Genomic DNA, 12372 nt, shown 5'->3' on the forward strand with positions numbered 1-12372 from the left:
TTCCCCTGGAGTGGGGTGGGAATGGAGATTTTGCAGTATCCTTCCCCTGCCATGCCCACCAAGCCACACCACACCCACCAAGCCACGCCCACAGAACCAGTAGTAAAAAAAAATTTGGATTTCACCACTGGGTGAAACCATAAAGATTAATTATCAGAAGAATAATCAGTAGAAAGGCAACCCAAAATAAAACACTGCATCATTTGTAGATAGAAATTAAATTATGTTTATGATAACATGTATAGACTCAAGTGTAAATATGAAAAATCTATTTTATATCCACAAATTACATCACATTCAATAAATATTATTTATTGTGGCCTATAGACTTTGGCTATTGGATACAGTGGAAGACAGAAGAATAACGTAAACCCATTCTGCTTGACCAAACACATTGTTCATATTAAAGATTTTTTGGCAAAAAGATGCTGCCATTATTCCAAGGAGTGAAAACAAAATTAAATAGAATTTTGTCTGTTTTAAAATTGAGATTTTGATATTCAGGATTTTGGTTTGAATTTAAACAAATGCAGTGACAATTGTATGTGTGTGAAGACATTCTTCAGAACATGAGTCCATGAAGATTGTGATGTTATGACCAGAGTTTGGTTCAGCAAATCTAGGCCATGAAGAGCAGAACAAGACAGAGAATTCTAGACCGGCAATGACATTAACAAGTTTGTAAAAACTTCCTGGGAGATCCATATCAAGCCTTGGCATGAAGATGTTTGACAAGACAGTGGACATCCAGAAAAGTAAAGTTAAAACCATATTAACCTTGAATGCAATCAAAATATTTGTTCTTAAATGATCAAACTTATCTGTAATCACTGCTATCTGAATACTTGGTAATTGGAATGCTAGACAATAACATGTACATTTGTATTTATTTAAATAGCACTGTCTATGTTGATGGATCTTTTTAAAAAGAAGGCTTGACATGCTCTGTCATAAAGTGAATAAGTAACATGGAAAGAAAGGGGAAGGCTTTTTGTTCATTGTTTTTCTGCTCATCACACCTTTCAAAAACTACATTTCTGGAAAAAGGGCAGGAAAGGTAATCAAAATGAGGAAGAGGTTGGAACAACTCCAAGCTGTTATATAAACATTAAACAATGATGAATAAAGAAATTCTACAATGGAGGTATATAAAGTTATGTAAGCTATGGAGAAAATCAATAGGGAAGCATTTTTCCCCTTCCTCTTACCAGTAGAACAGAGGTCATTCACACAAGCTGAACAACAGAGGAATCAAGCTAGATAAATGCAAAATCTTTAGACAGTGTAGAGATAAATTGTGGAATTTTCCAAAGAGCAGATTTCATACAGAGGACTCCAGAAAGATGAACCGATATATTCATGGGAAATTCAAGGATTTCAATAGCAGGGCCAACAAAACCAGGATGACCATGAGACAGTGACAAAGAGTTAGAGTTTTTAGAATTAGAATTTCTCTAGTTTTTTTAAACTTTAGCTTTTTAAACTTTATTAAGCTTAAAAAAATGGAATTAGCATTATTGACAAAATAATTATTATATGTACTATTATACCTAAACTAAATAGCTTTATAACTTTACACATTGGGGGAATCACAGCAGGAAGGGATTTTGGCTATTTGGGAAACAGAATACTGGATAAAATGAGCCAGAAATCTTACCCATCACAACTCTTATGAGATTAACAGAATAACAGAATTGGAAGGGACCTTGGAGGTTTTCTACTCCAACCCTTTGCTCAAGGGTGGCTGATGAGGGAGATCATTCTTTATCTTATGAATGAAGGCCCTCTGATGTCTTGTAAGGAGTTCTCAACCTGCTTGAGCTCACAATTTTGGCTGTGACTGTGACAGTCATAAAGTAGGTCACTATGTGAACAGGTCCGACTTTACGACCTTTTTTGCAGCAATTAAGTAATTATGGCAGTTGTTAAGTGAATGTGGTGGCCATTAAGTGAATGCCATGGTTGTTAAAGGAACATCATGGCTGTTAAGCAAACCCATTGTTCGCCTTAGGGTGGTTTTTGCTAGAACAGGAACTAAAATCTGGTTTCTGGCAAAACATTGTAAATCGTGACTGCGTGGAGACTGCAATTGGTCATAAGTATAGACTCATTGCCAAGTGCCCAAAATGTGATCCTGTGACCGCTGGGAAAACAGGCAGACATCAGAACTTAGAAACTGGATTGTAAATTCCCATTTGGGGGTCCATTATCATAAATTTAAATCGTCACTAAGTGGCTCATAAGTCAAGGACAACCTGTATGCTCTAAATATGCTTCTTGGGACAAGGGGATGGAAGCAGTGTTGGCCTGGGTTCTTCTTTCACTTGCCATCTGCTGAGTAGAGCATGTACTTTCTGTCAAGGACACCTCCAGTAGTTTGTTCCTTCGTGGAGATAAATGCCTTGTTGATAATTTATTTGTACTGTTGCAAGGCCAGCAAAAATCCCATTTTGTTGCAATGGTAGAATTCTAAAACTGCTTGCTCCCTGTCATGCAATTTTTTGCAAAGGTACTTACAGGTAAATAAAGATCCACGTCTAGACCTAAAGGAAGCAAGGGTAATTAACTTGTGTTTTAAAAGTGGCCGGATTATAAATAAATATGTTTAAATAAATAATAGATTGAAATGTAGCTTGATTGATTGGGTCATTATGAAACAAATGCAGGCTAATGGATTTCATTTATTTTAGTTTTCCTATTTCCAATATGTGTGACTATTTTCCTGCCAAGGAAAAGCATCCAGAACGATGCAAAGCATAATAATGAAAATACAGGACAATGTACTTTGAAAAGAAATCCATAAAACGGTACAAAAATAATATTAAAAAACCTAGGGCATCTGGAAAAACCAATAGTCAGCAAATGCAGAGGACAGAGTAGGTAATCCTGGATCGATTTTGGATGAAAACAGATGGGGAAAATGCTTTCCTGTGGCTTTGGGTAGCTATTAAACAAACCTGGGGCCAAGATAAAAGCTGAGAGCTAAATCTTGTATTATCCAATGCCTGTCCTACAGCCCTAAATTGAGGATCCCAGGCAGTCTTTAAAAGTGGACCATATCCGAAGTGTTATGACCTGAATTGTTGAACCTGGGTCATCTTTGAACAGGTAGTGTCATAGTTTGCATACTGATCTGAGTTTATAAAAGATACCTGCTGCACTCAGTTTCCTTCTTCAGTGACAATGTTGAATAATTGAGTATGTATGGCTAAATCTGTTCATGGGGACAGCATCTTCTCAAGTAGAAGATGAATGTCACTTGCTTATAGAGGTCACTTGCTCATTCCCTGAAAATATCTGATCCAAAGTGATATTCATTTTATTAGTCCTCATCCAAACTACTCCAGATTTCAAGTACTGATTTAGTAATTTCAACATCCCACCAGTGGTGGGATTCCAATTTTTTTACTACCAGTTCTGTGGGCGTTGCTTGGTGGGTGTGGCGTAGCTTGGTGGGCGAAGCTTGGTGGGTTTGGCAGGAGAAGGATAAAATCTCCATTCCCACCCCACTCCAGGGGAGGTTACTGCAAAATCCACATTTCTCTCTGATCAGCTGGGACAGATGGAGGCGGGGCCAGTGGTATTTACTGGTTCTCCAAACTATTCAAAATTTCTGCTATCAGTTCTCCAGAACTGGTCAGAACCTGTTGAATACCACCTCTGCATCCCACCATTCTATTGCAACAGACAAGTAGACATGAAAGCAATTCTCAAACCATATACAAATTTTCTAGGTGTCTTACTAAGCCAGTCTTGGTCCCAAACTACTTAAAAACAAACAAACACCAAGATTTACTAGCACACTAAAGATATGATGATGATGATAAAAATATAGGTAGTCCTCAATTTATGACCACAATTGAGCCCAAAATTTCTGTTTTAAAGTATATTTGTTAAGTGAGTTTTGCCCTATTTTATGACTTTTCTTGGCACAGTTTTTAAGTGAATCACTGCAGTTGATAAGTTACTGTATTTTTTGGAGTATAAGACGCACCTTCTTCCCCCCCTAAAAGGGGGTGAAAATTTAGGTGCGTCTTATACATCGAATGTAGCCCTGCCCACCCACTGCCCCCCCCCCTTGGCCTTTGCGTCCCAGTAGTTTACCTCCTTGCAGCAAGCAGCAAGAAGAAACAGCTCGTTTCAGCTTCAGCACAGCCTAATTAGCACAAGTTGATTGGATTGGCTTCCCGACTCTCAGCTGTTCTGCTCTCGGCTGTTTTGCGCAGGCCTCTGCTGCTTGCTGGAAGGAGGTAAATTGCTGGGAGCAGATTTTTTTTTCTTGTGCTAATCAAGCTATGCTGAAAACAAAAACGAAAGTAAAGCAGGCTATTTGCTGTTTGCTGCAACGAGGCAAAATTGCTGGGAGGCAGAGGCAGATTTCTTTTTCTTGTTTTCCTCACCAAAAAAGGTAGGTGTGTCTTATGCTCCGAAAAATACGGTAGTAACCCAGTTGTTAAATGAACCTAGGTTCCCTTTGACTTTGCTTGTGAGAAGGTTGCAAAAGGTGATCACATGACCTTGGGACACAGCAACGGTTATAAATATGAACCAGTTGCCAAGCATCTGAATTTTGATCACGTGATCATGGGGATGTTGCAAAGGTCGTAACTGTGAAAAACGGTCGTAAGTCACATTTTTCAGTGTCATTGTAACTTTGAACTGTCACTAAATGAACTGTTGTAAGTCAAGGACTACCTGTATGCAATTACTCTCCCATCTTCACCTCAATGGAATACACTTAGGCAACGATCAGACTCAGCCTGCCCTACCCCTAGTACAGGGGTCAGCAACCTGCAGCTCTGGAACCGCATGTGGCTCTTTCACCCTTCTGTTCCAGCTCCCTGTCACTCAAAATATGCATCACAACCGCCAACATGTGACACCCGTCAGAAAGCGATTTATTGAGCTTTTCAACCCTTCGGTAGGCCAACCATGGATAAATCCAAGAAAAGAAAAGTTTCAGAAGAAAACAAAGTTTATTCAACTACATATGCTAGTTTTGTGGCCGCTCAAGAAATAGTCAGCCACGGGAAGGGTTTTGTGTCTCCCGGTGTTTTCTTTTCTGTGGGAAACGGGTCCAAATGGCTCTTTGAGTGTTTAAGGTTGCAGACCCCTGCCCTAGTAGAAGAGCCCACCCGAGTTATAATTTGGATCATTCACTTATGTGCACCCAAAAGCCCAGTAGATGAGATAATAGTTTTGGTGACATCTGTACTACAGAAAACTTCCATTTTATTATCTGGTCAGTTGCTTGAATTGCATATTCTGCTTCTCTTGTAAGGAAAAAATGCTCATTTTCATTAGTAGTAATGGCATTTGGCCCAGTGGGTTGATTCTAGGAAGATGTTTTTTCTGGACTGTATAAAAACTGAAATCTTTCTAACTCCATTTGTCAGATTAACAACCCAGTTTCACTGGAGTCTCTCGTTAAAGAACTCAATAACAAATGACAAGGAACATTTTTCCTTGAACCTGGGAAGCTGCTACCATTCAAACTGGACAAAGCTAGCTTAGATGTATCAACAAACTTGACCTGGTAGAAACAGGCCTTGTAAGTAAATCATACAACACTCCTAACATTTTCTGCATATAATCTATTTATATAATTAGTTTAGAGGTTTACATGTCATTGAGGAAGAGAGATTTAGGACTAACTAGACAACCCATGAATCTCTGGGTCATTGTTTCAGAGATATCTCCTTGCCTAAACAGAGAAACAGAATGACCAAGGACAAAGAAGCAGTGGAAGCAGGAATGACTTCTGACTTCCTTCCGGTTTGAATATAGCTGATGATCCTGGGGTAGTCAAAGGAGGTGCTGGTCCTCCTGACCTCTGGAGGGCTAGAGTGGGACCTGTCTACTGAACCACTGGACAGTAGCTTGATAGCTCTGAAGTATCGGTAACCACAAGTTTGTCAAATTTAAATTCCACAGGAGTCATGGGTCCTGGATTTTGGACACATTCTTTAAATTACCCCATTTTAGATACCTTGGTTCAAAAATTGTTGTCCTATGTTGCACTGTTTCACCTAGTTAAAGGTTATGGTCATGACAGTTTTAGTAGTATATACTGTAGGTAGAAAGCAGCAAAGAACCAATTTTATTTTTGTTTGAATGACCCTTCACTCTACATGGTGTTTGAGAGAAAGCCATACTATATGCATTCCAAAATGGTCAATCACAAATACTGGAAAGAATAAAAAATGCATTAAACCAATTTAGTTAGTAATTTGGGTAATAATTTTCATATATATACACAAGAAGAGCAAAGTGGGATATAGCTGTTTTTTCTTACAGAATATGTGATGGCACATTTCTGATCTTTGTTCATTAGTGGAATCAATTGTTTCATGCATTTTAATCTACTATTAAGCTACCATAGTTTATCTATGTACTACTACCCTCTGCTGGCGATATTTCATATCACTAGCAGGTTCAGATTAGATTTTTTTAGGTTTATTTATTAATATATCAAAATATAAAATAAAGAAATATAATTAAAAGTAAAAATAAGGGTAAAATATGGGAGGGAAAAGGGAAGAGAAAAAAGTGTAGGGTAGAGGGGTGAAAGAAAAAAAAGTGTTGACTTCTGACTTCTTTGGTGCAATAGAATAAGATAATAATATAAAACCTCAATTTTCTTTCTTTTACATAATAATATATTCTAGCCATTTATATAAGAACAAACTTATTTAATCAGCAAAAACCAAAATAAAAGCTTTCATTTTTATACCACCTCAAGCACAAAGTCGAAAAGTAGTTTTCAAGTAGAAACAAAACTATGTTCTTTTCTTTAATCGAAGCAATCAATTTAGCCATCACTGCTAACTCCATCAACTTCTGCAGCCATTCATCCATTGTGGGAATCACAATCTTCTTCCATTTTTGTGCATACTAACATGCTTAATTTGCTTACTGGAGTTGAATATACTGCACCTTAAACTTAACCAAACCTTAAACTAATCAAAGAGGCTGCCCTCATTCAACTATGTTAATCCATAAAAAAAAACACACACCATAATTAAAATGAACACAGTTGACTTTAGAATAGAACAGAACAGAACAGAACAGAACAGAACAGAACAGAACAGAACAGAACAGAATAGGAAGGGACCTTGGAGCAGGGGTGAAATCCAGCAGGTTCTGACAGGTTCTGGAGAACCGGTAGCGGAAATTTTGAGTAGTTCGGAGAACCGGCAAACACCACCTCTGGCTGGCCCCACACTGGGGAGGGAATGGGGGTTTTGCAGTATCCTTCCCCTGGAGTGGGGTAGGAATGGAGATTTTGCAGTATCCTTCCCCTGGAGTGGGATGGGATGGGAATGGAGATTTCACAGTATCCTTCCTCTGCCACACCCACCAAGCCACACCAAGCCACACCACACCCACAGAACCGGTAGTAAAAAAAATTGGATTTCAAACTGCCTTGGAAGTCTTCTAAGTCTCCTGCTCAAGCAGGAGAACCTATACTATTTGAGATAAGTGGCTAGTCTAGTCTCTTCTTAAAAATCTCCAATGATGAAGCACCCATGATTTCTGAAGGCAAGCTATTCCACTGGTTAATTGTCCTCACTGTTAGGAAGTTTCTCCATAGTTCCAGGTTGCTTCTCTTTCTGGTTAGTTTCCAACCATTGTTTCTTCCCCCGTCCTCTGGTGCTTTGTAGGATAATTTTGTGGCAGCCTCTCAAATACTGGAATACTGTTATCATGTCACCCCTAATTCTTTTTTTCTTTAGACTAACTAGCCAAATCCAAATCCTGCAACCATTCTGCATCTGTTAGTCTCCAGTCCTTTGATCATCTTCTCTGAACTTTTCCCAAGGCTTCAACATCTTAATATGTGAACATGGTGTTTCTGCTTTAGTTTTCATCCCATATGGCAATAATCTCTGCATTATTTTCGTGTGAACTCTGATTTGAAACGTGAGAACAGCAAAAGTAAACGTTCTCTTCATTTATTATTTATTTATTTTATATATTTGTCAAGCATATATAAAATAACAGGTAAAAGTATAAACGTAATTTGAATACATGAAAAGAGTAAGAGTAAAAAGGAATATTAGGACAGGGACGGTAGGCACGCTGGTGCACTTATGCACGCCCCTTACAGATTTCTTAAGAATGGGGCGAGGTCAACAGTAGATAGTTTAAGGCAGTGGTTCTCAACCTGTGGGTCGTGACCCCTTTGGGGGTCGAATGACCCTTTCACAGGGGTCGCCTAAGACCATCGGAAAACACATATTTTCAGTGGTTTTAGGAATAATTTTATGGTTGGGGGTCACCACAACATGAGGAACTGTATTAAAGGGTTGCGGCATTAGGAAAGTTGAGAACCACTGGTTTAAGGTTAAAAGTTTTGGGAGTTTGGGTTTAGACAGTTTAAGGTTAAAGTTTTGGGGGTTTTCTATACACACACATATAATCTACCCACAGAGTTATATAAAAAAGAACAACACATGCAGAAACAAACTGCATTAAATGTACTTTCTCCTTTCCTAAAGATCCAGAAAGCATTTAACTTTTAAGACGCGTCCTCCACCACCAAAGCCGAACTATAATTCCCAGAATCCCTTTCACCGCGGAAGACTTGTTGCGATGAAGCGCTGGTGTCGGAGGCCAATCATAACGCGAGCTGCGCTTTCGTGGAAGTTTCCTGTAGAGAAGTGGGAGGCTTTGAAAAAGAGTCCAGGTTAGGATGGGTGATTTGGTTTGGTTTGGGGTTGGGCGGGGTAAGGCCGACGGGGGCAGAATTTTTTTTCCTGCAAGCGGGAGGGAGTCGTAAAAAGTCTTTGCATCTTTTTCCCGCCCTAATGGAGACAGAAGAACTCGCGCGCTTTAAGGTCTAGGTTGCTATTTGGTGCTGGACTTTTAGTTTAGGTCGTTTGTGCAAACATGGATGCATCGTGGTCTCGCAAAGTTTGCGGGGCGGGCGTCGGGTAGCTGCCTCTCCGGGCTGCATACCCAGCCCCTGACTGCTTCTCCGTGCCCCGGAGTGCGTTGTTGGACTACCCTGGCACTGGGAATCCGGTTGCTGTTTAGCACTTGGGTGATGGGTCCTCCTCCTTGCTTCTCTGCTTTTGCTCAGACCTATTTGACCAGCTCTATCCTGGTGGAAAGTTAAACGATTCCAAAACACGGAGAGAGTTGCGCAGCCCCAGGAACCGATCTCCCAAGTGAAGAGATCCACTGTCCCAATTGTCCAATTGCTGTGTCACTTGATCACAGGCCATGTGATCTGCTTTTTCTAGGGGGAAAAATGTAGCCTAATGACAAGAAGAACTTTAGGGGAAGGGTGGGGGGAGGAAAGTGTGAGTGGGAAGGAGACTTGATGGAGCTGAATATAGTTGGGCGTTAAAGAAAATTGAAGTAATTCAATGATGGTGATTAATAAGAGATTCAAGTAGGATAAAGGATGTAACTCTTCCAATAGAATATAGTTAAACTCTTGGAAAGTTCTGCAATATTTGGGTGATCATGAACTTGAATAGTTCTAAAAGAGTTAGATGGAGTATGAAGATCCATAACAATAAGGATTCTATATTGCTTTACATATTGGGACAATGTACCCCTGAATATCAATTGCTTGAGAATATATCGAGGATAGTAATATTAACTATTATTTTGAGTTCATCAAGTGGTGGACTAGATGGGTCAGATGTCCTATTTTTTTTCCTGTGAGTCTTTCAATTCATGTATTGGTTGATGATGGAGATAATTCTTTGTGTAGTGAAAAAAAAGGCACTTCTCATCTCTTACATCTTCCAAAAAGGGCTTTTAAAATAAAGCAGGGCTGTCAAACTCCCGGCCCATGGGCTGGATGCGTCATGCACTGCCCACGCCCACTCCTGGTTTAGCGAAGGGGGAAAAAGTCCCAATACATCATGTGACACCACCGTGACGACATAAGTTTGACACCCCTGAAATAAAGGGATGAAAAAAGTGCTGGGTTTGATATTTTTTCATCATCATCTGCTGGGTAGAATTTGCATTTTCTCTCAAGTTCCAATGTGGGAAAAATGAGCAGAGAATTAATTTTATTATTTTTAGACCCAGAAAAAACATCGCATTTTGCAACAGGCTGTATTCCAAAACCAGTTTGCTCCCTTTGATTTTTTCTCCTCAAGAGTAATTTTTTTAAAAAATAATAATTTTGCTTTCAAGAGGAGAGATTAAAGAAAAATATATCAAGGATTTGAAGGGAGCAAATATCACTAGTAAGAGTCTGGCTTCAGTTATTCTCCAAAAGATTAAATAAAGAATTGAAATGTTTAGGTGGATGGGTTATTATGAAACAAATGCCCTCTAATGGATTGAATGAATTTTCCTACTTCTGGTATATATAACTGCTTTTCTGCCAAGGAAAAGCATCCAAAATGTTGCAGAGCATAATTAAAATATAGTACGATGCACTTTAAAAGTAGAGACATAAAATCAGATAAGTAATAGTAAAAAGCTAGGCAGCAGGAAGAAGGAAGATTGAAAATTTCCTAAAGTCAAAAGAATTACAGGTAGATAAATTGATCCTAGCTGCAGTCTCCAAGTGTATAATACCTGGATATTTTCAACTAATACAACTAAAGTTAGTTCTGTTTAAAAACGGCTGTGAAAAATAGGTTTTAGTGGACACAGAAAATAAAAGTGTTGTGCAACTTGAGGCTAAATCTCATAGGGGTCAGGTGGGGGGTGGGGAAGATGTAAAACCATTACCCAATATGACTTTTCTCAAGTCACCCAGGTAAGAGGGGTAAAGAATTAGTAGAATGTGGATTATTTATTTACAAATGATTTGTTTTCCTCAATATCATGGGCTACCAAATATAAGAATTGTGTGGATTAAAGAAGGTTCAGACCATGCCAGCTTTGTTCAGAATGAATTTACTGTATGTCTAGCATCAATACATTGTGTTCCAAGTTGTTGCTTGTAACAGAACCTGACCAATTTCAACTGTTAATTGTGATACAGGGTAGGGTAACAGGTTGCCTTCCGAATGATTTAAATCGGACCTGGGCATTTTATGTCCCCCAGATTACATCTGGCCCTTTGGCGCCAGTCCAGTCTGTCTGAGGTCAATCGGAAATTAGAAATCAAATATAAATAAGGGTGCTGCAAGGAGCAGAACAAGAAGCTGAGTTGGGTCTGGTTCTGTGCAGTCGCTGTGTGCTCCTTCAGCGTGTTGGCAGCTATGAAAGAACAAGGAGAGAAATGGCTTTTCTGCACCTGTGCAGCGCTCGTCTCTCACCTAGAGAAGCCTGAGTAGTTGAGGTGGCAAAGTTTGAGGACGTCAAGTCTGGTTACAGTGGTACACCTCTCCACAACAGTTCCAGTTTCTCAGGTGGCTCCTTTGGAAAATAAATTGCCCATATCTGATTTAAACTATGATTTTAGCAACAAGGCCAGTGGTCAGTCAGTCCTTTACAGATCCAATTCCAGACATCTGGTGTAACCCAAATTATAGTGACTTTCGTTTTGAAACAATGTAAACTGAATAATCCTGAAGTGAAGGCAGTTTAGTAGAATATGCTAGACTACAAGAAAAAAAAAGACACTTGTCTTTGCTTGCACCCTGAATAATGCAAACTGAGGAAGAATAAAAAATCTTAAAAGGGATATTACACAGAAAATCATGATAGAAAGAGCAGGAACTGTTACTGAACTGCAAGTTGAATACATTGAGTTGAATATATGTTTGTTCAGCACACATTGTACTATTTAATACAATGAAAAATGATTGTATTCTTAACTGTAGATTCTGAATTAATACTATTTCTTTGTCAATTGGTTATAGAATTAACTTTTGGGCCAATAAATATGTGAACATGGCAAATAAAAAGCTAAGAAGAGCAGGTTTACCTCATGATCTTTGTGAGAGACTAAGTCGACATCAGATTACTACTTGCCGGGTAAGAAAAGTTCTTTTATGAAGAAAAATATATCATAAATGAGACAGTACTTGAAGTGTGTAGCTTTGAGCATATGTAAAGCATGTACTTAATGCTTGTTGCAGGACTTCTTATGTCTTTCCTTCCTGGAATTAATGAAAATGACTGGACAGAGCTATTGGAGTGTCCAGAAACTTTTTCGGACTGTCAGCCAATCCTGTGCTCCCAAAATGCAAACGGTAGGTATTCTTTCACAAATCAGGGTAGGGGGGAAAATCACAAAGTTCTAACTTTAATCTTCACACCCTTCTGTTATTCCACCAGCTGCCTAATCTCTCTCCAAGTTGCCTTGATCTTATTCCTTAGCCTTATTTTCTGGAGGGGTGGGTTATGTACTGCTGTTCTTGATTGTGTAACCATGCATCTCCAGGATTACTGCAGCTGTAACATAGACCAGTTGTTTGATTTGAATGCTAATGGCATCTTCTAGCA

General features: G+C 39.1%; 1 protein-coding gene across 1 annotated transcript in view; it reads left to right on the forward strand.

Moving 5' to 3' along the window:
* The window catches only part of RAD51B (RAD51 paralog B), a 352771-nt gene that overhangs the window by 8729 nt on the left and 331670 nt on the right, over positions 1-12372 (forward strand). The window contains exons 2-3 of the mRNA XM_070938226.1: positions 11787-11901; positions 12006-12119. Coding sequence (XP_070794327.1) covers positions 11787-11901; positions 12006-12119 — 229 coding nt within the window. The remainder of the gene's footprint in view (positions 1-11786; positions 11902-12005; positions 12120-12372) is intronic.

The sequence above is a fragment of the Pituophis catenifer genome, unplaced genomic scaffold (assembly GCF_029215685.1).
Source record: "Pituophis catenifer annectens isolate HBS135680 unplaced genomic scaffold, rPitCat1.0.hap2 SCAF_1, whole genome shotgun sequence".
NCBI lineage: Eukaryota > Metazoa > Chordata > Lepidosauria > Squamata > Colubridae > Pituophis > Pituophis catenifer.